At 37.9% G+C, this 27646-nt stretch overlaps 1 protein-coding gene across 2 annotated transcripts; it reads right to left on the bottom strand.

Moving 5' to 3' along the window:
* Nucleotides 1–19890: 19890 nt before the first annotated feature.
* Nucleotides 19891–25938, bottom strand: LOC140737804 (peptidyl-prolyl cis-trans isomerase-like). 2 transcript variants are annotated; one of them, XM_073064460.1, is made up of 2 exons: nucleotides 25910–25938; nucleotides 19891–20447 (listed from the first exon to the last, which is right to left on the bottom strand). In XM_073064460.1, exons 1-2 carry the CDS (start codon nucleotides 25936–25938, stop codon nucleotides 19958–19960), a joined length of 519 nt encoding a protein of 172 aa, XP_072920561.1. In that variant the 3' UTR covers nucleotides 19891–19957. The 2 variants fall into 2 exon arrangements, with proteins under 2 accessions (XP_072920561.1, XP_072920562.1); XM_073064461.1 differs by lacking the exon at nucleotides 25910–25938 and having other exon boundaries at nucleotides 19892–20455.
* Nucleotides 25939–27646: the final 1708 nt, after the last annotated feature.

Genomic DNA, 27646 nt, shown 5'->3' with positions numbered 1-27646 from the left:
TTAGAATTCAAATTTTTGTTCAATACGTGGGCCAAAGCTGTGATGAAGTCTGTAGCCAACCGGCTGTGGCAAATCTGAAAAGGGAGTGAATGAGTTATTGATGGGTAACAACATTCAGGATAGCATCCTTTGCTGATGAGTAGACTGAATGGCCAGTTATTTAGCCCAAGTAGAATGGTCTAACTTCCTGTAAATTGGACAGACTGGAGCAATTTTTCACATTGTTGGGCAATTTGTTCTGGAGCACAAATCTGCAAAGTACAGCTGGATTTCTCTGCACTGGGATCCTTGAGTAGTACTCTGCAGCTATCATCTGTTTGCTTTAAAATAAAGTCTGGACTTCAAAATAAGAGTATGTCTTCATTATCCAAAAAGGCACATTCTACTGAACTGATCACCCAAAAATTACATAAGACTTTTATAATCTCATTGCTTAACAACTTTGTTCAATACCTCGAATTTCACATACTTTCTACTTTTCCACTAAATTTTAAGATGCTGGAATACTCTACAAAGGTAGTTCAACTGATTTATTAGCACCAACTGAAACCTGATATTTCTTTCTACATTGAAGCACATTCGTATCTCTTTTGCAATGTATTAAATACACAGACCAGCTCTTCAGTGCTTTCATTGGAATCTGACTTTTTGATCTTGTGTTTGAACCAAGTTACTTCATTTCAGCCAGATTGGCACCAGGTCAAAATTGGCAACAATCAGCCCAAGAATTTCTGTGCTAAAGAGAGACGGAAAAATTTAGCCAGGTCAAGGCTCAAACTCTTTATTGCTATCCAGTGACTTCTTCTGGAAGGTGCATACTTATTGAGACCAAATGAAGACAGGATCAGATTTGTTAGTCCGCCTTGAATGATTGAATAACCTGTGGACAAGCGCTGTTCAGGCTCAAATATCAAGAATAATTGCTTGGGCCATAAACCAGAGGGCAGCTGGTGCTCATGAAACTTTACCCCAGTAGAAGTCTGTGCTTTCAGGAGAATAGAAGAAGGGAAGATAATTTTGAAAAGCCCTTGTAGAGCTGAAAGCTATGGTATTCAGCAGTAAACATCTGGAACTCAAAGTAGTACTACAATTCCATAATGCAATATGAATCATCCTACTGTGAAACAAATTGGTATTTCTAATTTCAAAGAATAATGGTCTGTATTATAAGAGAGTTTAGGGGTATAATAGCATATCAGCTAAATTACTGATGTAGCAATTCAGAAGCCTAGACTAATGATTTGGAGATAAGTTCAAATCTCACCACAGCAGCTGGAGAATATAAAGTCTATTAATTAAATCTGAAATATAAAAAAAATAGTACTAACTGTGAAACTGCCACATTGTTGGAAAAAGCTAATCTGGTTTACAAATGATCTTTAGCAAGCAACCTCACCCCATCTATTCCAAATGTAATTCCATACTCACAGCCAAAAAATTAACTCTTAATAAAACTCTGATGTGGCTTGGCAATCCATTCAATCAGACCTAATTGTTGTCTCATGAACTTTCGCAGTTCAAGAAGAACCACCTTCATGAAGCCTGCTCAGCAACCATGAATAGTTAGCAAAATTTGAGCTGGCAATGGAGAATGACCATTTGATGTTCTCCTTTAGCTTGAGTGAAAATGGAGTAAAGCAGTAACTACAGCTGGGCTCTCAAATGGGAGCAGAAATGTGAAAGCAAAATTCAGATCTTTAAAAATGAAGGAAATTTAGGTATATTTGAAAGATAAAATGTCTAATGTAATAGGTTATCTAAAATCAGTTAATTAGTCACCATCAAATGTTTCAAATGTGCAGCTCAGTTTTAGAGTCATAGACCCATACAGCACAGAAGCAAGCCCTTCAACACAACTGGTCTGCACGGAGCAAGATACTGTCTAAGCTAGTCCCATTTACCCACATATGACCTGTATTTTTCTAAACATCTATCATCCAACTGTCTCTTAACTGTCCATTGAGACATCTAGCTGTCTCTTTTTGTTACTGTACCTGCCTCAAACACTTCCTCTATCAGCTCATTTCATATACATACTATCCTCTGTTTTTAAAAAAAAAGCAAGTTTCCCCTCAAGTTTCTATTACATCATTCCATCTCACCTTAAACCTCAACCCTCTAGTTCTTGATACCCCAACCATAAGAAAAAGAATGATTTAATTTTTAATTCACCCTATCTATCCCCCCCCCCCCACCTCAGGAGTTTATACACCTTAATACGATTCTCCTTTCCACAACGGAGAACTTCTCCAAGGAAAAGTCCAACCTCTCCCAAAACCCAGTCCCTTGAGTCCTGGCAGCATCCTTGTTGATCCTTACTGCACTTTTTCCAGTGTAATGACATTTTTTAATACCAGAGGATGCCCAAAGCTGAACACTACCTCAAATGCAGTCTCACCTGCACCTGGTAAATTGTGACATATCTTCTCAACTTTACACTCAGTGCCGTAACTGATAAAGTCAGCATGCCAAATACCTTTCTTCCTACCCTGGGTAAATTTGACTCCACTTTCAGGGAACCATGACCTAAGCGTTGATGCTTCCTTCTGCAACTGGATCCTCAATTCCGTCACTTGTAGACCCCCTCCTCCACAATCACTATCAGTACAGGTGCACCACAAGGTTGTGTCCTTAGACCCTTCCTAGACACTTTATACTTATGATTGTGGAGCAAAGTACACCTCCAAGATTGCTGATGACCCCATTGTTGTTGGCTGAATCAAAGATGGTGACAAATTGGCATATTAGGAGGGAGATTGACAGTGAAGTTGAATGGTGCCGCACAACAACTTCTCACTCAATATTAGCAATACCAAAGAACAGTTTATTGACTACAGGAAGAGGAAGACGGCTGTGGAGGCTAAGTCATTGGGTACATTTAAAGCAGAGGTCCATAGGTTCTTGATTAGTAAGGGTCTCAAAGGTTATGGGGAGAGGGCAGGAGAATAGGGTTGAGAGAGATAATAAATCAGCCATAATGGAATGGCTGAGTAGATTCAATAGGCTGAATGGCTTAGTTCTGCTCTTATGTTTCATGGTATTATGATCTAAAAAACCAGAGGTCCATGAGCCAGTCCTCATTAGGGGATTGGAGGTGGAGAGGGTCAGTAAGTTAAAATTCCTTGACATTATCATTTCAGAGGATCTCTCCAGGGGCTACCATGTAAGTGTCATTACAAAGAAGTCATGGCAGTGACTCTCCTTTCTTAGGCATTTGTGCAGATTTGACATGTAATCTAAAACTTTGACAAACTTCCATAGATGTACAGTGGAGCCTTTCCTGACTGGTTGTATCATGGCCTGGTATAGGAACACCAATGCCCAAGAAGGGAAAAGCCTACAAAATGTATGGATAAAGCACAGTCTATCACAGGAAAAGCCCTCCCCAACATTGAGCACATCTACAAGGAGCGCTGTGACAAGAAAGCAGGATCCATCATCAAGGCCATCTTCTTTTCTCACTGCTGCCATCAGGGAAAGATACAGGAGCCTTCGCTCAGCACCAGGTTCAGGAACAATTTTTACCCTTCGAACATCAGGCTCCTCAATCAGGATTGACAACTTCACTCACCTCAACACTGAACTGATTCCACAACATATGAGCTCACTTTCAGGGGCTCTACAATACATGTTCTCAGTATTTATTGATTTATTTTTGTATTTGTGCAGTTTGTCTTCTTTGTCAGTGGCTTTTATTTATTCTATTATATTTCTTTGCTCTGCTGTGAATGCCTGCAAGTAAACTAATGCATTTGCTATTCCTTAGCCCACCTACCCAGCTGATCAAGATCCCACTGTAATGCTTGATAACCTTCCTCAATGTAAATGATGCCACTTTTTTATTTTCATTTGTTAGAAGTATTTTATTTAATGCACTTGGGGTCCAGAAATCTCGGTTAGGTTTTCTTGTTTTGGAAAATATTTTATTTGTAAATACAAAATGCCCTCCATTCATTTTACATTCTCATGATTCAGAGGTTTTCATTTGTCCTTTAAGCTCCGAGGCATCTAAGTAACTTGGCAAACTTGCATTTTGGCCACACATAAAAGAGTTTGCAGGAGGAACAAGGGAGTTCTGATTTGACATTGATACTTGTAGCATATTGACTATGTTGTACAAAAAGAACTTCACTCCCAACATTTCCAAATGGCTCGAGATTTCTCACGGTGGAAACTCAAATATTGTTTAAATTTGTTGACAAGAAGAAAGACTAATAATTTTTAATGTTTCAGAAATCAAAGAAGTTTGCTAAGATCCTGAAAATATTGCACATCATTAACAGCAGCAGTCACTGGCCTTCATTTGGCACTAGAACACCATCTGTTAGCTCTGACAATTGTATTTCTCATTGCCTCGTAGAGATTCTGGCAGAACAATTTATAATTGTAATTGATTATACTACAGATTTGGATTTAACATACTTATCCAATTTTGAGAACTTAGATACAAAGAATATTGTTTTACAATAAAACCATAAAATTGAAGTGTTAGCAAAACATTGTTTATTGGCATGCAATTGAAATGACTATGAAATGTATATAGACTGTAACATTAAGTAAATTATTCTGGTGCCTTATTGATACCCTGGGGAAAATATAAACATCAGATGCACAGGGAGAAGGTTGAAGTTGGTAAATGTATTATCACTAGCTGTCAATTCATCTTGCATCACTCAAGATATAACAGCACTATAAAGGATTGTACCCTTTTGAGAAAGCCTCGAGCATGTATGGTACACAAATTGTCAGTTAACAAAGCAAAATATATGTGCTGCTAGCACAGACAGCAAGTCTGTCTGGCAATGATGAAAGCAGTTCTTTGGCTTTCTGTTGATTCAATTATTTCCACAGATGATTGCAAGTTCTGGGTATCTATTATTTTTTGTCAAACATTGTCCCTGAGTTTAAGTGTATACAAGTTACTTCTGTAAATTCTTTTTTATACTGTCAGGCAGGCACATGTGCTTCCAGCTGGTCTGTCAGCAAGTTTAGGGTTTAAGATATCCGGGCATTAAATATTGTAATTGCTAGTCTTTTGATTCTTTCCTTCCATCTATCCTAGCTAAAAATCTTAAGATATAACTTAATTAATATTTTGTGTTCCATTCACCGCTGAACATAGTATCAAGCTACTGAGGCCTGGAACATCCTAGTTTTGATCTTTTCCTACACTGTGTTTTCCAACCTCAGTTGGAAAGGTGGTTATGGTGTTGCAATTCTCTGTTCTCCAGTGCTGTAGAAGAGGAAAAATAAGCCAGAACACACAAATTGCACCATGAGACATCTATAGGACATGACCGGTTGTGCTGTTAAACTCTTTATTTTCCCTCAATCAAAATGCTTCTGGATTCTGTCTAAATGAGAAAGGAGACTGAGCCAAATGGGACATCTAATAAAAGGGCTTCACATCAAAATAGTGCCAAGCAAACCTGAACAATATAAGTCAGACGTGTGTTTAAAGAACATATGGAGATGTTACATCTGGTTATCTAAACCTCACCTTGTTTTTTGAAATTCATTGATGATGAAGTTAGGTCCATTTTTCATAAAAATGTTTCCTGGCAGAAATTTTTTTCTTTGTAATCATGTAATCTGAATGATTGACATGTTTAGATTAATTTATCTCCTGCCAATAGGCAGACCTGGAATTCAATGTGAATTTTAAAACAAGTGTAATTCTGTCAAAGTCAAATTGTCCCCCAAATTCTGTTCCCTGACACAAGAAGTACATATTTTGACTCTCCAAAAATTAAATGTTGTTCTCTAAACCTTTTTTAAAACCTTAAAATATTTTTGAAATAACTTTATTTGTATCATTTCAAGGCACATGTCATGTCTTTTTTTCTAGTGTACTTCAGTTTGCTCTTTCGGCTTCCTGGGTCTGCGTGTTATTAACAAGGCAGGACAGATAGCTGCCTGCAGCTAGTCAGGATTTGTTATTAAAACATGAAGCAGAGCCCTGTCTGCAAAATGTAGGTCAACACATCATAGGACCTCTTCAAAAGAAATAAATGAACCATTATTTAAAGGGATATTGTCAGGAATAGTATTTGGAAAGCCTTATTTTAGTTTGGCAAGGGAAAATAGATGTAAAAGCCTCATTATTCACTGTAATGTCATGTGAATTAGTCACATTGGTAGGTTGTTATTATTTTTATAGCTTCAAGTATAATAATTCATCAAATGAATACAGCTTTTAATATTTTTGATAAATTTGTACCTTTTTAGTAACTATAATTCTGTCATTTAACACAAAATATTTATCCTGCACCCTTGTTTACACCATGAGGAGACCAAGAGTGGTAGGATGAATTCAAGATTATTTTTTGAATGGAAGAAACAGATTTCAATCTGATGATCCCAGTAGAAGAGCATTGTTGTCCCTGAGAGCTTAATTTACATCAGGATGAATTTCTTACCAAATGTCTGAGACTGGTGCACCTCAGGGGTGTGTATTTAACCCACTGTTCTACTCTCTATATACACATGACTGTGTGGCTAGGCATAGTTCAAATACTACTTATAAATTTGCTGATGATACAACCATTGTTGGTAGAATCTCAGGTGGTGACGAGAGGGCGTATAGGAGTGAGATATGCCAACTAGTGCAGTGTGCCGCAGCAAAAACCTGACATTCAACGTCAGTAAGACGGAAGAGCTAATTGTGGACTTCAGGAAGGGTAAGATGAAGGAACACATACCAATCCTCATAGAGGGATTAGAAGTGGAGAGAGTGAGCAGCTCAAGTTCCTAGGTGTCAGGATCTCTGAGGATCTAACCTGGTCCCAACATATTGATGTAGTTATAAAGAATAATAAACCTGATGCTGATTCTGAGAATTGTGGAGCCACCAGATAACTTTAACTTAAACTATAACTCTATTTACAATACTCTTATTTCTATAGGATTAGTTGTTGAAAATGGGTTGGAATTTAACTATTGAATGAGTAGTTGGAGCCATTTAAGTCAGATGAGGTGTACTCTTGAAACTATGGCACTGAATTTGTAATAGTTTGAATAGCTAACAATTAAGTGCTGCCAAAGGGCAAGCAGAATATATCACAGAAATGTAATGCTAATGGAGTACTATATAAAGATTTACTATTAAATGCATTGATGCAATATCCCTTTAAATAATGATTCTTAATGATGATACATTAATGATCTGGATGATGGGGTGGTAAATTGGATTAGTAAATATGCAGATGAAACTAAGATAGGTGGTGTTGTGGATAATGAAGTAGGTTTTCAAAGCTTGCAGAGAGATTTAGGCCAGTTAGAGGAGTGGACTGAAAGATGGCAGATGGAGTTTAATGCTGATAAGTGTGAAGTGCTATATTTTGGTAGGACTAATCAAAATAGGACATGCATGGTAAATGGTAGGGCATGAGGAATGCAGTAGAACAGAGTGATCTAGGAATAATGGTGCATATTTCCCTGAAGGTGGAATCTCATGTGGATAGGGTGGTGAAGAAAGCTTTTGGTATGCTGGCCTTTATAAATCAGAGCATTGAGTATAAGAGTTGGGATGTAATTTTTAAATTGTAAAAGGCATTGGTGAGGCCAAATTTGGTGTATTGTGTACAGTTCTGGTTGCTGAATTATAGGAAAGATGTCAACAAAATACAGAGAGTACAGAGGAGATTTACTAGAATGTTACCTGAGTTACAGCACCTAAGTACAGAGAAAGGTTGAACAAGTTAGGTCTTTATTCATTGGAGTGTAGAAGATTGAGGGGGGACTTGATAGAGGTATTTAAAATTATGAGGGGGATAGATAGGGTTAACATGGATAGGCTTTTTCCATTGAGAGTAGGGGAGATTCAAACAAGAGGACATGAGTTGAGAGTTAGAGGGCAAAAGTTTAGGGGTAACACGAGGGGGAACTTCTTTACTCAGAGAGTGGTAACTGTATGGAACGAGCTTCCAGTAGAAGTGGTAGAGGCAGGTTCGATATTGTCATTAAAAAAAATTGGATAGGTATATGGACAGGAAAGGAATGGAGGGTTATGGGCTGAGTGCAGGTCGATGGGACTAGGTGAGAGTAAGCGTTCGGCACAGACTAGAAGGGCCGAGATGGCCTGTTTCCGTGCTGTAATTGTTATATGGTTATATGATTATTTTTCATAAATCATAGGATTCTGTATTTCCCATGTGAGTCTTTGGTTGTTCAGAAAAGATATGCATTCTGCAGTAATGTTTTTGATTATTGATGCACATTGGATAGCTAAGCAACAGTTGCATTTGATACAATTTCCTTGCTGTCCTGGAGGCAGCAACACATGAACCATTACAGATCTCCAATCCTGAAGCATCTAATGATTAACTGTTGATATTTTCTTTACATTAATACTGGGGCAAAACAATATTTCTCATTATATGCTCAATTTTGATAACACTCTTCCTTAATGTTCTGTAGATGTAATATGTCTAAAGTAACAAAATTGCACTTATCTATTACTTTTAAAATAGGAAATAACAAGTACTTAGAAAAAGAATTGCATAATGGTGATTTTCAGTGCGTAGAACAGAATTTTGATGCTTAATATCAGAAAACTTTGTTAATTCTGCACAGATAGAACATTTCCATATGAAAGATATGGATCTTCAAATTGTTGATGACACAAAGATAGGTAAGAAAGTAAGATGTGAAAGAGAATATTGAAGGTTACATAGGGATGTGGATAGGGAAAGTCTTGGCAAGAAAAATCAAAAGAACCATATCGAGTGAAAATAGAGGGATGGGGTGCATAATCTAAAAATGGCTAGTATGGAGGTATGAGTAATTAGGAAGGTTAATAGAATATTATCATTATTACTAGATAAATTACTTACAAAAGTTGGGAGATTATGCTTCAGTTACATAGAACAATGTTGAGACCACATCTGGAGTATAGTGTGCACAATTGATCTCCGTATTTAAGAGAAGCTTTATCACACTGAAACTTGGAACAGGTGGGCTGCCTTGTGAGTAAAAGTTTGGACAGGCAATGTTTCAAACTGCTGGAGTTTGGAAAGCGAGTGACAACTTGATTGAAATATAAAGGATTTTACAAAGTGGTGAAACACATTTATCTTCTGTGGAAGAATGTGAGACTTCGGTTATTGTTTATAAATAGGGCTTTGCCCTTTTAAGACAGAGGTGAGGTGAAAGGTTTTCCCTCAAAAGGCAGCAGACACAGTATCTTTGAATATTCTTAAGGTAGAGGTGGATAGATACTTGAATAAGCAAGCGGTTGGAAGCTTATCAAGGCAGAGAAAAATATGGAGTTAAAAGTTATAATCAGATCAGCCATGCTATTATTAAGTTGTGCAGCAGGGTCAAGGGGCTAATTGGCCTAGTCTTTTTCCTAAATTGTATGTCTATATGTATATTGCAAAGTGCATGCAGTAGTTCTGGACAAGGTATTCTGTAATATATGTCAGATGTTTATCAGGTGCTTCAGACACAGAGTGATGCCATTGTAAAATGTTTGCTTGGAACTTTGGCAGATGAAGTTGGATGTGCTTTTTCACTTGAGGAACATGAATGAAAGTTTACCTTTCTCCAAATAACTTCCTTTGCAGCAGTTGGCACAGCTCCTTCACAGATCTGGAGACTTGCATTTGAACCTGAATGTAGGCGCTCTGTCTGCGTGTTCCAATTACCCACCACACTCTGGTTCGGAGACTACTTAGCCACTGTAAATAACACCTAGTCTAAATGGGGCAGGGAATTTGTGGAGATATAATGGTGTATATGGCTGCTTGGTGATCAAGGTGGACAAATAGGCTTAAGGACTTGTTTCTGTTGTATTTGATGCTATGACTCTAAAATAGCAGAATACTTTGGGTGGGTTTCACTGTTACTATTCAACAGTTTCTATTTGCTGAATATGCTTTTGCTGTACTCCTGCTGTGTATGCTGTATAAGGAATACTGAGGAAGTAGGAGAAGCAAACATGTTTATGGACCCAATATCCCATGAATGTTCAGGGAGCCATAGACTTATCATTAGAGGCTAGGGTTTTTAAGTGATGATGAGACTTCTACCTGCAGAGGTTAAGATCACTGTCACCCTGAATTCCTTAGCCTTGGCAATATACTAGGCAACAGTGACTGTTCTGAGCTGTTTTGTCTCAATTTTCTTGAGCAAATGGATTTCTGATTTTTGTAGAATTCTTGAAGCTTTGTGGAGTAATAGACTGCACTAATTTCTGTTAAGACACTGATGTTTGTAAGATGGGTAGCTTGTAAGATAGGCAGCCTCAGTGGGATAGATGTCTATGCTTTTGTGGATGTTTGAGATCTTTGAGGTAGAGTCAAATTGGGCAGAAGACTTGCTTGCTCATAGAGGTGTATAACAAACTGTGTGTGTGTATATACCTGTATATATATTTTTTGAAATATGGACTTATACAAACATATAAATATATGAACTAGGAGGAGGTCATTTTGCTCATTAATTAATAAGATGAGGGCTGATCTGTAACTTCAGCTCTACATTCTGACTACTTCAAGTAACCTTTCACCTCCATATTTATCAAATATTTATGCAGTTCTGCTTCCTCCACCCTTTAAGTAAGAGAACTCTGAAGACCCACAACCTTCCAGGAGAATAACTTTTACCTCATCTGTCAGAAATAGCCAACTTTTATTTTTAAACAATGACCCCCTAGTTCAAGAGGTAAAATCATCCCTGCATCTGGTCTGTAAAGAACCCTCGGAACCTATATGTTTTAATCAAGTCACCTTTCGTTGTTCTATACTCCAGCAGTTACAAGCCTGGCCTGGACAATCACTTTAAGTCAACCCACCCATTCATTACAGCAAATCTCTGAACTCCTTGCAATGTATTAACATCATTGCATCAATCTTACACACTGTACTCCTGATGTGGTCTCAGTAAACACCCATAATACGAAAGCATAACTGCATAAATTTATCCCCTTGTGATAAATAATAATATTCTGTTAGCTTTCCTGTATATTGGTCTTTTAAAAATCATGCACCAGGCCACACAGATTGCTCTGTGGTCTCTCATAGGTTTTCAACTGCCAGAATTGTTGATTCTATGCTATTAAACAGATTTATAATGCCACACAACACAAGGCAAGTATCTTCTGTGTAAATGTAGGATCATGTCTATGCAATTAGGTCATTTGTAGCAAATTTATGCTTGCTACATCCATTGTTTCCCTGTTGTCCACATCACCACTGGGGCAGAACTTCTGCCTGCTCTTTAAATCCATTACAATCACAACCCATTCCTCTGCCTTGGAGTTCATCAGAAATACAGTATGTGTCAATCTTCAGGCAATACTTCCATCTGACCTGTATATGGAGGAGGATTTCTGTAGTGCTGAGAAGGGACAGCATATGCTCTAACTAAGTTAAGCTAAAGAGTAGACATCCTGTTAGAGCATCAGGATGAAGGGTGGACATACCAAGTTCAAAGAACTCAGGCTGATGAGAGACAGCAAGGTGCTGGTAAGGACAAAAATAGGAAGTATTTAGGCAGCTGGGTATGAAGGAACCCCCTTGATGAATATAAAAGTTTAAGTTTAAGAGGGAAATCAGATGAACAAAAAGAGGGTATGGGATAGATTTGGCAGACAAGGTAAAGATAATCCCATGAGGTTTTTAAAATTTATAATAATGGTAAATGGGTGATCAGGGAGCAACTAGGTGCTCTTAAAGATCATTGGGGTTGCTTATGTATGGAGCTGCATAAGATGGCTGAGTTTTTTTAATTTCTGTTTTTCCCGAGTGTTTACGAAGGAGAATATCATGGATGCCAAAGAAATTAGGATAAAAAGTGACAACTTGGAGTATACTTATATTACAAGGAAAGAGGTATTTGCAGTCTCCAAGTGCAGATACCCCCTTCCTTGTAATATACGTATGATCCAAGACCTAGGGCAAATTTCCAGAGCCTTAGACCTAATGGGACCCCAGGGAAGAAATTGCAAAAGCCTCTGTAAAGATATTTTCTTCATCGATAGCCACTGGTGAAATTCCAAAAGACTGAGGGTAGTTAATGTTGTTCCATTGTTCAGGAAGGATGGCAAGGACAGGCCAGTGAATCTGATTTAATTTGTAGGGAAGTTACTGGAGGGAATTCTGAGGGACAAGATCTGCCATCACTTAGATAGTCAAGGGCTGATCAGGAATAGTCAGCATGGTTTTGTTTTATGTCTGACAAATTTTTTGGATTTTTTTGGAAGGGCAACTGTGGAGATGGATGAAGGTAGGGCAGTGAATATGGTTGATATGGACTTTAGTAAGGTCTTTGACAAGGTCCTGTATGGCAAACTGATCTGGAAGGTGAGGTTGCATGGAATCCAATTGAAGTGGATTCAGAATTGGCTCAATCAATGATAAGAAGCAGAGGGTGATGGTTGAAGGTTGCTTCTCCAACTGGAGGTTTGTGACTTGTGGGGGTCACAGGGGTTAGTGTTAAGACATCTGTTATTCTTTATTCACATAAATTGTTTGAATATGAATTTACATGATATGATTAGAAAGTTGCTGATGATACTAAATCAGGGGGACTTGTTGATAGTGAAGCAGGTTACAGTGAATTACAAAGAGATCTTGATCAGTTTAGGTTGAGGAATGGCAAATGGATTTCAACTTGGGTGAACTAAATTGATGAATTTTGAACAGCCAAACTGGGGTAGGACTTGTACAGTCAATGAAAAGGCAGTGCACAAATGTGGATCTGAGGGATCTTGGAGCACAGTTCACTGCAAGAAGCTGGCCAAGTAGACAGTGTGGTGAAGAAGGTGTTTAGATCACTGCGCTTCATCAGCCAGGCCATTGAGTTCAGGAGTGGTGACGTTATATAACTTGTTGGTGAGGTCACACTTGTAGTATTGTGTATGGTTTTGGTCACCTTGTTACAAGAAATACATTTATAGGCTGCAGAAAGTGCAGAAGAGGTTTACAAGGATGCTGCCTGGACTTAGAGGGCTTGAATTATAGGAAGAAGCTGGTCATATTTGATCTTTATTCCTTAGAGTGCAAGAGAATGAAGGGTGGACTTATGAAAGGTTAAAAATCACGAGGGGTATAGATTAGTTGGACAGCTATAGACTTTTCCCCAGGTTAGGGAGTCCAAAATGAGAAGCAGAGGTAAGAGGTAAGGGTGAAGGGATTTATAAGATTTATAAGGGTAGTGAGTACCTTGAATGTGCTGCCAGAAGAAGTGATCATGCTTGCAATTTTCATCATGTTCCAACACTTATCCATTACATTTCAGGCTGCTCATAAAGTAAAATCCTTGCCTGATAAGATCAATACTTTTTCTCAATGACATTTTTTCAGCATGTGGATACCATGTTTGTATTATTTTCCATTGTTTTTTGTCCAACTCATGTGCGATATTAACAAGAAAACCAAGAGTGAAAATGAATCAATGCAGAAGTGTGAGTGCAATAAGATCTGATAATGGTAATGGTCTCTTTTTTTCTCTTCAGGATATGAAAATCACCTTTTCATAATGAATCCCTAAACCCCCAATGCTTGTTTATTACTTTATCTCAGTCAGGGAACTATCTGTTAGCTAGTGGATGAAAAATATCGAAGATGGGTTCATACTTAATCTATAAACAGCAACCTGCATCAGGTCACATCCAAATTATAGTGAGAACAGGATTGTTATATTTCAAGCTTTACATACGTTTTCCTAAGCACTATACAAAACTGTGATTCAGCTCCCTACCAACTGGAACATGACCTTATGTAGGAAGTATTCTGGGACAGCAAGCTGCAGAGTGAACAATGAATCCTTTTCATAATTAAGCATTTGTTGGAAATAGTACAAGATCCCTCCATATCCTCTGATCTCTGATATTGAACACAGAGCACAATGGCAGACCAGCAAAACCAATGTTTCAAGTGTGTATTAGGAAGATTGCAAAATTACAAGATAAATGTGGGACAGGTATACAAAACAATCAATGGTAAGTCATCCATTTAATAAAAGACAATAGCATCACCCTATTGTGGCAATTACAGTTTTTTAAATGCTTCCATAGTTTTTGTTTTTATACTGCACCTGGTAGTTTATTCCATTAGTCTTTGCATAGAAGGTAATTTCCTGATACTGATGCTAAATAGCCCAAGTTTTATTAATGTAATTTAACACTTAAGGCTCTACATTAAATGTGTGATAAACTTGATTTCTGAAAAACTATTAATTGTGGTACTTTTCAGGTTAAAGGGTATGCGGTTTATTTGGAAAACAGTAGCAATGAATACTTGAACAGTTTTTAAAAACATTTAAATTAGTAGAGTGCTTTGTCCTGCACACTTCTCAGTATAGTGCAATTCATCGACCCTTTGCATTAGTGGCCTGATAATGTGGAATCCACAACATCCATAATATTGCAATTTGGGTAAGCATTTATTTGAGGCTAATGTTTTTAATTCTTTTTACAACCTTTTAAGTTTGTGTGGTAACAGCTCTTGATGATTCCTTTTGTAGTCCAAATAGCTCAGATTTCTCTAGTATTTTATAACAGAACACTGCCTTTCATAGACAACCTTGTAATTCTTTTCTGTTAGTGCATAATTTGAATATTGTTTATTCAATGCCAATCAGAACCTGCACTATTCATAATGGATTATTACTAAGATAATTTATAGTTTGACCTTATTTTCTTTGAAATTTCTTATTGTTTTAGTTATCTGATGCCTTTGATACAAACATTGAATGGATATGTTTAACATCATCTTGATAATTCTCCTAGCACTCTTGTCTGCTGAAAGTGCATTTATGTGATGCATGTTGTCCAGTTGTTCTTCCAATATGGGCATACTCACCTACATTAAATTTCAGCTGCCAGTTTTTCATCCAGCACATTCGGTGGTCCAATTTTTCTCTTAAAGTTCCAGTGCTTACTTCCATTTGTTTTATCTTTTCGTTTTTACTTTAAATATGATTACCCTCTGAGGAAGTTTTAGAAAATACAGAACTGCAGGACCCCTACTGATTTCTAGATCACCAGTACACCTACTTAAGCCCATTACCCCTACTGGGGCAGCAGCTCACTGGAATTCTCTGTCCTGGGCTCATCTTCCCAAGTTGTCCCCAGGTGTTTGACCTCTTACATCTTCTAGGTGAGGATCCTTCCTCTTTCAGGGATGGGGAGCTTCTGTTGGTGTTTCTGTAGCTCTGTTTTTTTTGGGATGGGGTTACAAGCGCATTGCCCAACCCTAATTATTCCTTTTGCCGCCAGGTTTGGGACTGTTCATGGTGGAGTTACCAGTACGTTGGGTCTGAAAATTAATTCTGCAATTACGTTCTAAATGGTTTACCAATTAACTGAAGTGCTTAGGCAATGGCTTCTAATATCTATGACCCCCAGGAGATGGGTCCTTCATATTCATGTTGACTGGACTTCACTTTTTACAATCATTTGTTAAACCACTACTCAGTCTTTTTTGTTACAAATAAAAGAACCCCAATCCAGGTCATTCTCTACAAATAGTAGTTACCAGCCCTGACAACATGCTTGTCAATCTTTTGTACAGTCTCGCTAGTGCTACTGCATCCTTCCTGTAATGTGATCAGAAATTAATGAAAACTGCAACACTAAAAATACAAAAAAAAATCTACAACACATAAATAGATACAAGAGAAATAATAGCACTAACACATGAGGCTCACATGTAGATTGGCCACATAGTTAAGAAAGCAGAATATATATTTTAATGTCTCCCCAGAAATCATGTTTTAAAACAATAAAATGGGTAGAAGCAACATAATGTGTGTGAAGTAACTTGCAGTGATCCTAATTTGCAAATTTGAAAGCTAGTTAAAGTATTTCTGAAAGTTAGTTATGACAGGGAGCCATTGGATCACTTTCAACTGATAAAAATAAGCAGCATTGTGATACAGATCATTTTATAAGACTTGCACCATAAGATTTATATAATACTGAAGAAAGCATGGTCACAGTTGTTGTTTCGGATACCCTCGCTGATGGAAAATTTGTGATAATAAGAATTAAAAGAATTCTTGCTTCCTAATTTCTTAAGATAAGCTTTAAGATTTAGCTGGATGAGGTGTGCAAAGCAGGTGCTGGTGGTTCTATTACTGGCTGGTATCTAAACATTGCACAACTGTGAAAACATGGTGAAGAGAAATCTTGACATTCCATTACTGGATTGTTCCTGTCTTATCACATAGACCTGAGATACAATTATCAATGTCCGCTCTTATGAAAATAGGCTGGTTGGCAAGGCTATAACTTATTTTCAGTACAGTTGCTGAATATCAACAATATGTCAAGCTATTATTAAAAATCCAAAATATGTTAGTCTGATTTAAATTGTTTATTCTGAAATGAATTATTTTGAGAAATGTAGGCCAAATTGCTTTTGAGCTTTTATTCGGGAAATGAGTGTGATTTTTGCTAGTTCCTTTCAGGAGTTTCATTATTCACATAATTGATCCTAATCTGACTAGACTGCAGTGTTAATGACACGATGTTTTACTGCATTGTAAAACTGGATAATAACATATAGTAATTATGTGACCTGTATCATTATACTTATGGATAATTTCATAAGAGGTTTATCATTTAAGTTTTCAAAATGTTTGAGAATCTTGTAAGTTTTTAAACTTTGAAACAATTGAATCACTTAAATAAGAGGCAAGAAAAAAACAATAAAAACTCCTCACATTTAAATCTCACTGGTAAAAGAAACTGGACTATTATAGTAAAATGAAAGATTTGGAGTTTTGCAAAGTTTCACATCTCTTTCTATATATAGTATACATTTATAAGTACTCTGTAGTAATGAAGTACTGTTGAAGTGTAGTCATTTTCTGATTTTCACAAATACTCTTAGATTTATGTCCCAAGTACAATTCTTAGGCTGGCAATGGTTTGTTACTTTGCATGAGCAAACTGGGTAATGATGCAGCTAACTTATTTGATTCTGAAGGCTCTCAAAGGCTAGTCTGTTGACTAAAAAAATTGAGTCATAGCGATTCTGACCATTGGTAAACAACTATTGTTGATATCTTAACACTAGTTTTGTTGAATGTGGTATTGGCCTTATTGGATCTGGGACTTTCTTACTCCACAAAAAACAACTCACGTTGATACATCTAACATTTAGTTAGTTATACATGTTCTCGTCACTAATGTTGAAAATGGTAATTAATAATTAGATGCTAAATTTTCTCTAAGTGGTGCACAGTTCAAATACTGAGCTGCAATTAGTTCTGAGAGTTAGCGATATTTATCTGTATTTCTTCCTCCTCTGTCTTAATAGTAAAATGCAAAAAAGTATTGTGTTATTTTGATTTTAAAAATCCTGTTGGATCATCAATGTAGTCAAATAGAGAAATTAAGAAGAAGTGGTAAGAAGTCAGGAAATACATCATCAGCTAAAGGAAATAGAGCTGGAGCAATTTTGAACCAATGCAAAGAGTACAGTAATTTATAGAATTTCATTTCAAGCATGAAAGCTATTCAAAGATATAGGAAAAATAGTTGTTAATCTGGTATGTATTAGCCACATAATTCATTGGCATCACTGTTCATTTAACAGCAAGAATTAGTCATTTTAATATGAATTTCCATTCGGTTTCATTGAAACTCCTTGAAGGGTTTACTCATTAACAACAGGCTGCCTTTGGACTTTCAGATAATCTTAGCAAGCATACCATTGGTGTCTGAAAGATTAAAGACAAGTTAATATGTTGATATGCTTAAACAAATAAAATGTGCCAAGCTCTGTCTATTCTATTGTGCATTATGATACTTTTATGATTTCAATCCACATTAACGTTTTTAACTTTCCTACAATTTTAAAAAAGGCTCAAGGTTCAGTTGAACATTCTTAAAAATGTTTGTAAATGTTCTGGAAAAAAAAAGGAAATGGCACTTGTAAAGCATAGTCTATATTTCGACGAACTTTCAAGACAATTGCTTTTAGAACTTTAGTTAGAGACCAGTTCAAGCAGGAAAAGAACCATATTTGGGGACCAATACATGAAATAATGTTTAAAATAATGTGCAAAATGTAGTTGCTGAAATATGTGTGTAGAGTTACTTTTAGGCTCTATTTGTTCATGCTGAAACAAAATCCTAGGTGATGGATTGAGTTTTACAAGAATTAATCTGACATAAAGAACAATAACCTTTTTATCATTATATGAATTGTTATGTTGTGCTTTTTCATGTATTTTTCAACTTTTTGTTTATTGTTTTGTGCTTTATAGAAACCAAAACCATGACTCTTAAATTTGAGAATTTAAAGTGTGCATTAAAGGTATTTTATTCAAATTAGCAAGATTCTAGTTTTAATTATGATTACAAACTGAATGATCCAGTTTGTCTAAGACTGAAGTGGGAATGTAAAAATTATTAGAAGTACTTTAGCAGAACTGACGGTGATGAAGTGATACCATATTTGGTCTTTGGTGTACCTGAATATTCTATAAGAAAGGACCAAGATCACTTGTTCTGTTTTGCTTTTGTTAAATAATCTAGTGACATCCTTTGTCTGAGTTTGCAAAGAAGGATTGCATGCAATTTTAACTGATGTATCCCAATTCCAGAAGAGAAATTTGGAAAAAGGTTGAAGTTAAGCATATTTTTAAAAAACATATTAAATATCAAAGAAATTTTGGGTGTAGGAATGCATGGTGCTTAATTTTCCTGCTGAGTACACAAAAACCATTAATGTTTACTGGAACAGTTTGCTCAGATAAGGAGGAACGCAGTAATGCTTCCACTCAATTTCCCCTATTTATTTCTCTTGTAGTGTTTGCAGATCAAATACCTGCTAAGTCCTTGATGTAGGGATGAATACTCTGATACTTGAAATTCTTTCACTGGTGTGGAATTTCTTCCTAACCATTTCAGAGACCAGCAATATTTTATTGAGAATGTAACCTTATCAATTGGGTCATGAATTCCATAATGACCCACTCCATTATTTTCCTTAAGTCTATGTTTAAATTTACTGTGCTAAATTTAACTTTTATTGAGTATGCTAGCATTCACATACGTGCCTTAAGCACTTTTTTGGGATTATGTCATAAAATCAATTTTTTTTCAGGGAGTCAAGGTTTAATATTGAACATTTATTACTAAGGTAAATTAATGAGTTTTAAATTCTTGAAAAATATCCAGTAATATCCTAGCAAAACAGATAGTGAACAGCATTTAATGAATTAACTGAACTACCTGTTATTTATTTATAACAATTAATCACGCAGTTAGTGGTTTCTCTTCAGTAGTCACTGATGATTTAATAGAACCGAGTTCATAGGTGGGCACTATACGTGACTGAAGAGGTACATCAAGAACATGAAGTTAGCGACAAATGGGTAGGACATAGAGTTGGCCATGTATGCTTAGGTGAGCTCCACATACGAGCTATAACAATTTTCAACATAGAGACCATTCCATTTTCGGCTGTTGCAATGACCTTGAGCACAGCAGAAATTGATCTGATGCATTAGAAAAGAAGAAAATATAAATGAAGTCCATTAATGCACACAAATTTCTTGTGAATTTTACATTCTGCCCAAATCTATTTGGTTTAGCAAAGGGAACCTGTCCATCAAATTGTTTGTACTTTATGCTGCTCCAGCAGCCATGTTATTATGTGTGCAAACAATTGGCCCAAATGCCCAAAAAGCTTGTGGCTTCTATCTATCTATCTATCTATTTATTTATTTATCTATCAGCAAATGTACATTTTATTTGAATGAAGTGCTTTAGTATAAGGCTAAAATAAACAAATAATTCCATTATACCTCATGAAAAAGTTAAAAGCTAAGCACTGCCACGGCACTGAAAATTGATGGTTTAGGCTCCAACCTGGGCAAAAGCCTCAGGTAACTTGGAAATGTATGATTACAAAAATCAACTTGAGATTTGGATTTTGCCACCTTCATTGCAATGTACCAATGGAAAAAAGACTGAGCAGCCACTGTAGGAATGTTCTCATCTCATTGTTCCACAGTCAAGAATGCGAACAGTAACACTCGTCTTTCCACTCTGCGATCCCTTTGATTCCATTTGTTTTACGGCATCCATGCCTTCTACCACATGGCCAAACACAACATGCTTTCTATCCAACCAACTAGTTTTCTCAGTACAGGTAAAAAATTGTGATCCATTTGTATTGGGCCCAGCATTTGCCATTGACAGTATTCCTGGTCCTTCATGTTTGAGTATGAAGTTCTCATCTGGAAATTTGTTACCATAGATGGATTTGCCCCCTGTGCCATTGCCTTTTGTGAAATATCCACCTTGGCACATAAAGCCAGGAATTATTCGGTGAAAAATTGATCCCTTAAACCTGTCACCCTCTGGCTTGGTACAAAGCACACGGAAGTTCTCTGCAGTTTTTGGAACAACATCGCTCCTTAGCTCGAATACAATGCAGCCCATTGGTTGCTTTTCAAAACCAATGTCGAAGAAGACATGAGGGCTGCCCATTCTCTTTTTTCCCTCTCTCGCCACTTGGTGCTGACCTCAACAGAGCACACTGCTAGAAGCGCTAATTTAAAGCTTGTGGCATTTAAAAATTAATTGAACTGTTTCAACAAGCTTTTGAAAATCTGCCTTTTACAAGTTAAGACTGTATTGTTGTACTACTTGTATGGGCTATAGTTTACTAACTTACCACAATGTAATTGCAAATATTGCTGGATTTTGAGAGGTGGTGACAGGAAACCAACAGAAAAGAGTATGTGTTATCTTTCAAAGGTCGATGGAATGGGGAAGAAATTAAGCATTTTATGAATTTATACTTTTTGTATGTGGAGTATATTAGATATTCTGGCAGAGAAGATGATAATCCTCAAGTTATCCCTAACTTTTCCTACTCTCTTTCAATCACTACCCGATTCTAGATACTATAAAGGCTCTTGACGTGTAATGTTAACTGTACATTTCCTTCTGTAGAAGCTGCCTGCCTTGCTGAGTTCCTCAATTAGCTCTTTTTTTTTGCTCTGGAGTCCAGCATCTGCAGTTGCTTCACTCACTACTTTATCTATATCTCTCTTGATTTCCACCCAGTCCATGAGCTTCCTTTTTGATCTCACCATCGACTCTGCAACTTAAATATCATTCCTTTCCCAGATACGTTAAAAGGTCCTTGAACTTTTATTGTTTTTCTCTCTGCTTGACCTGCTGAGTAAATAAGGCATTTCTATTTTGTTTCAGATTTTCAGCATCTGAATCATTTTGCTATTGTTTAGAGATTTTTTTCTTCAAATTGAAGCTCTATTAGCATTTAACCTTTAAGGAACAAGAAACTTTTCAATGCCAATTGGGGATAGACAATAAATGTTGGTACCATGATGCCCATTCCCAAGAGATGATTTTGAAAAATGTGGTGATACTGCTGTGAAAATGCATGCCTGTTAATTACAATGCAGGTAACAAGGATCGCAGATCTAGAACTTTGACTGTTTCTCTATACACAGATGCTTTTGACATGCTGAGTGTTTTTGCAGCTTTTCTGTTTATTTTTATCCAATTTTCAACCATGCTTCTTGTGCATCAGGTTATGAATGTCTTGTGAGTTGTTCATGTGCATTGATTTCCTGCTGTATGATTAGTAATGCACACCTATAAAATTGATGTGGAACCAAGTAATTTTAGGATTTTACTGATAAAACACACCTAGGCATTAAAACACAGTACAACTGGTGGTCTTTTTGAGCATTTGAAGTGTTCTGCTATCAGTAGGATCACGGCAGAGAAAGGTGATTCTGTTGATACCACACCACCTCAAGACCTGATATACACAGGTAATAACCAGCATTCTAGTCAACGAAATCAAAAAATGTTCGATAGTCAGAGGTGATCAGGGACTCCTGCGCTGAGTTGGCACTGGGAATAATCATTCAAAACAACAGCGGTAAATAGAGATCCCCAATGCTGGAACAAATTCCTTGACTTCATTTGGGTGGCAAGTCAAATGAATTTATGTATTACAATCATACATACAAACATCAATGCATGTACCTGCACAACCCCACAACGCAGCACAGATAACCTGCACAGCAGAATTCACAATTTATTCCACTGTGTTAACTATCTCCTATCAAGACATGAAAATAGCTTTTCCTTTATAGCTTAAGATGCTATTAAGATCAGTGGAAAGGGCAGTCCATCTAATAGGTATGAATGCAACAGATGGGTTAACAGCTGCTGGAGTTGAGGATATTATTGTGTAAGCAAGAATATAGAGTGCTCTATCATATTCTTCATTGCATAATGTATTTTGCTTCTGTATGTTTGGTGAGCACTCCACCTTGCAGAACTGAAATACTTCCCTTTCCAAAGTTACTGTCTGATTTGCTAGGTTTTTCCCACATTTTCTGTTACTGTTTTAGATTTCTAGTATCTGCAGTTTTATTAAAATTTTCAATGTTTTCATATTCTTATGCTTTTGTCATTGCAGACTCTCAGAAGGTCACACTACCTGGTCTTTTCTCTCTTACATCCTGAGAAAGAAGAGGAAAAGGAGAAGAACACAACATCAGTGAGCTTGGCATCTCCAGGCTCCAACTCAATCCTGTTTATTACAATGGAGCTAACAAGGGCTGAAGAACCAAAGTATAACTAGGCTAGAGTACAGCTTTGGCAAGATATTCGATAAAACAGAGCTTTGGGAAAGCTAATAATGCTCTAGAAGATTTGTTTGTGGAGCAAGAAAGCAGCACACGTGGCAGACTGATGCAGTTGACATGGATATGCTTGATCCCTTGCTCAACTGATCAGCAAGCCTGCAAAAGATGCTAAGTAGCAGAAAGGTTTCCTCCTTTTAACAGCTGTTCAAGTAGGGTTTCAGCTTCCAAGAAAGTGTATATGAAGACCAAGTCAGTGTGCATCACATGGAGCTCAGCTTGTTGCCATCCAGGTTTGCAGACAATAACAATAATGTAATCTGGCTAGTTTGCTTTCAATTCCTGTTCTTGGGAGAGTGCTGTTGGCCCTGTGTATCATGCAATTTCTATCTTGTGCCAAGATGACAAGTACATGCACTTCCAACACTGGCATTCCCACAGGGCCAATCTCATATGTGCCTTTTCTTGGCTATCTCAAACTGCTGCTGCTCATGCCAAGACAATGCAGTCTCCAGACAGGGCTTCTGAGGAGTGAGCTTCTTACAGTTGACTTTCCTGACTATCTGTATCCAGAGATACCGGCCGCGTGACAGATGCACTGCCACCTGGCTGATCGGAGGACACACTACATGCCAATCAACATTTGGTCCCTCCCAACTAATCAATGCACACCTAAATTATTGGTCACCTTAATTGGATTATCTCACCCAGCCCCATGCTATAAAAGGTGAGACTTGGCCCTGGCTCGGTCTCTCTTACAGACCACCTCATTGAAGGTAAGGGCATTGATTTATGTTTGGGAAGGTCTATCGTTTGTCCTAGTAAGGGAGCCGTGGCTATCCAAGGTCAAGGGGGATAGCTGTTGTAGTGCTTTTCCCTTGTTCTTTGTATGTGTAACTGTACCCTGTTCCCACACTGCTTCCTGTGTATTGTAGTTGCTTGTGTTGACCCGACTTCCCCTTTAATAATGAATTCCTTATTATTAAAACTGTGTGTGTCCAGGCCTCTACTGTTGAGACTCAAAGAACCAGTTATTTCCATCACAACACTATCTACTGACTAACCCACTGGAAACAAGAAGCTTCAGTATCTTGGCTGTAGGCATTGTAGAACATTGCATGTTTATGGATCCTATTAAAACTGTTAAATTTGTTTCAGTTGACTTCTGTTGTGTTCTTGAAATCTTTTGTATTATGGATTTCATGCTTCTGGCTTTTATGAAATGTGCAGCAGGGATGAAGAGGATTGACTTGGAAAACGGAACACAATATAAATCATTAAGCTCTTACGTCACTGAATGTATGGTGGTGGACCCTGTTGGTCATGAATGACCATGGGTACTGTGCCTCTGGTAGTCACTGGGAGTGGCTTTTCCAGGGCACAAGCCAGGGCAGAGTTGATATGGAGATCCATCTGTTGCCCATACAGTGGGACCCCCCACCGCCATGCTGATGACAGGTCCAAAGGAATGACGAAAGTTGATTTGATACAGTTTGGTGCCAGCAGCATCGCAGGAGTTGTCGTGCCGGTGCTGGGTACAGCAGTCAGCTGTCTTCAGGACTCCGACTCTGGATTTTCCTCTGGGTTTACTCCCAAAGCCTTTCTCATGGGCGCGTGGTTAACGAGCCCCATCTGCCCGGAGCAACTGGTTTTAAGGCACCAGTGGTCCGCCTTTGCCCCTTCTCCTGTCAGTGAGAACAGCTCCGCCGGGCATAAGAACTATGCCACACGTGATGGCTAGGAGTAGTGTATACTACTCCCTTTATTCCACATTTGTATTCCCTTGCCAGTATCTGATCATCTATAAATCACCATAACATTACAAATTATGCCACTTCAATATCTATGGAATGCAGGTGCTGAAGTAAAGTTCACTTTTACAAAGAGTAGGAGAATAACTTTATTGTTATAAATGATTGTAGGTAAGAGATTAACTATTGTAGTGCAAATACATTTTTGGGTTTCTCATTTGTTCTCACTTCAATACTTTTGACATTGTAGGTATTCAATATGCATAAGCAAAGTAGAATTTTGAAGTTTGAGACATTAAACAATATTATTAATTGTATCTTCAGGTGATTGGATCAACAATGTGCAGTGCTTGAAGGGCAGGAAGTGGCATGCATAAATGACCATGGGTCAATCCTGTGAGGCAAAGCGTCACTTTGCAGGCAACAATGGCCCCAACATTTCTCTTTGCCAAGTGGATAGCGACTGATTGCAAACTCAGTGCTTCTGTAGCAATAAGCTATGACCCGTGCTAATCGATTAGCACACCATTAGGTAAGAAAGTTAATAATTTTAAACAATTATAGAATGTCATTGGGTATCACAGCTGTAGTGGAATTCATTATTACTGTTGCATTGGGAGTTTTGATTTCTTAGAGTCAGACTAATAAGGATGATTTGATATATGTGGGGGAAATGAGATTAAGTTACTAAATACGGATAGCCATAGATGTAATTTGCTGTAACATGTTTCAAATCAAGAATATCATTGTATCATTATTAGGGCCTACAGACCACATAATATCTACAGTACTGTGCAAAAGTCTTTTTTTTTGTGTGTGCCATTGTCTGCCACAGAGCCTCGGCAACCGCTTTTTTTTCAAGTGGTTGTCTTGGAGGAAAGATTCTGTGAGTGGTCCCCCACGTCCTTCTCACAGCGCAGTTGTTTTTTTTTACGAGGCCGAGTCGCAAGTTCTACATGCAACCCGGCACGGATAGAAAGTATGCCTGGGAGCGGCCCGACTGGGTTCAAACTTGGGAACCTTCGTTCCGGAATCCAGCGCTGATGTCACTGTGCCACCAGCCGGTCTTAGGCATGCATATATTGTGGACTGAGAGTGGGGAGGGGGCAGGGAGAGGGGCATCATGGTTGGGAAAAGGAGATGGAGAGGGGAGGGAGCGGGCAACACCAGAGAAATATTCCGTAATGATCAATAAACCAATTGTTTGGAATCAAGTGAACTTGCCTAGAGTCTCAGGGCTGGGTCTGTCTGCACCCGCCATCCCCTGTCCCTGGCAATCCTTCTCTGCCATCTGTCCCACACCCCTCCTGTGGTGTTCCACCTTCAACATTCCCAACATCCTTTGCTCCAACCATATTTACAAACTCAATATCCGTTCCACATTGTCAAGTACAGTATTGTGCAATGATCTTAGGTGTCCTAGCTATATATACTGTATATGCCAAAGACTTTTGCACAGTTCTGCACTTGCTGGCCATATTATGGGGATATTGAGTATTGCAAGGACCTAATGAAACAAATTGACAAGCATTGTTTGACAAGAAAGCAGTACAACGATCAGCTTATTAAGCCAGGTTCCTGATGAGCACATACAAAATGCTGGAGGAACTCGGCAGGTTAGGCAGCATTTATGGAATGGAATAAACAGTTAATGTTTCAGGCTGAGATCCTTCATCTGTAATATGTATATGTTACTCTGGATTTCTAACATGTGCAGGATCACTTGTTATTAAGGTTCCTGATGATATCATTTATAAGTTTATTTCCCATCAGGAATGGGTGACCCCTGGAAAGCTAACAGTTATCTAACTTAAAGAGATTAATCACTTAGAGGAACAAAAAGGTAATAACAAATGGTTGCTTTGTGGAGAATACTCTACCTTAAGACAATTTTCCTAGCACGCAAGTTAGGGATCCACTCTTGAATGTACTACAGGGCATACCAGGTCACTGCAGGAAACGGAATCTTGAAACTCGGATTCCACTCCCCATAAGACTCATTTACTTGTATGACCCCTGATTTCTCAGATCAATAGCAAAAGCTGGAAGAAGTGTGAAAGGACATTTATCTCCTTAAAGTGAACACTCTGTAGTGCACTGATGAAGTATGGTGAATACTTCAGACATCCTGATAATAAAGGAATCACGAAAGCTCCTGAAAAAGTTGGCATTAACCATGACAAACTTTGTGATCCTACACCAGAAACACCCTTTCAGTTTGTGTAGTTTTGAGGAGACAGAATGACACATACGTGCAGTTAATCACTCCTTAAAGCTTGTAAAACCAAGAGTTCTCCTGAATCCAAGATGGAACTGCTGAAACACAGCCATGTGTTGCAGGCAGCTTACAAAGTTTCTTAATATACTTCTGAACTACTTTCACTGCAATCTGCAGCCTGTAATTTCCCTTTAAGTAGCATACTTTTGAACCGTCTCAATGAGCTTGCGATTTTGTAATCTTCTGAAGGGTTCAGTGGACTCACACTCAAGAATGCAGGTACAGCTCTTTTAAGATTATGACTGTACATTGCCACAGCCAAATAAGAGGGAAGCAGGGAGGACTCCAAGCCAGACAAAATTCTGGGGCATGAAACTTCCTCTGTCTGGCATCTGGTTAGCAAATGTACATTCGCTGAAGAACAAGATTGAGGACCTAAAGCAAGGATTGCTGTATCAGAGGGAAATGAGGAATTGTGTTCTGTGTTTCATGAAGACATAGCTCACTCCAGACATACTGGATACATTGATAAGACCTGAGGGCTTCTCGATACATTGAATGGACTAATCTGCTGATTTGGAGAAGGCAAAAGGCGCAGGGTCTGTGTTTTGTGGTGCTCAGACACAGCCATCGTCGCATTCTTGTTCCCCCAACCTGCAACATCTAATGATTAAGTGCCAATCATTCTATTTACAAGAAAGTTTTGCTTCATGATCCTGACTGCAGATTACATGCCACCAAAGGCCAAGGTTCAGCAGGGACTCAACATACACTTGTGCTGCCATCAGCCAACAATAAACAGCTGACTCCGATGCTTTTCAAATAATTGTTGGAGACTTAAATCAGGCTTGTTTGAAGAGATCTCTGCCCAATTATTAACATCATATCACAGCACTAGGGGTCCCAACACACTTGATCACTTCTATACTACAACTAGGAATGCCTACCATTCCATGCCTAGTCCACATTTTGGGAAATCTGATCACTTGGCTGCCCTATCTGCATACAGGCAGAGGCTAAAGAGCAAAGCTCCAGAGGTAAGGATAACAAAGAAGTAGTCATGGGAGGCAGAGGAGCAACT

The sequence above is a fragment of the Hemitrygon akajei genome, chromosome 13, assembly GCF_048418815.1.
Source record: "Hemitrygon akajei chromosome 13, sHemAka1.3, whole genome shotgun sequence".
In the NCBI taxonomy this organism is placed as follows: domain Eukaryota; kingdom Metazoa; phylum Chordata; class Chondrichthyes; order Myliobatiformes; family Dasyatidae; genus Hemitrygon; species Hemitrygon akajei.
The sequence above is the reverse complement of the archived record's forward strand: the minus strand, read 5'-3'. Positions and strand labels throughout refer to the sequence as shown.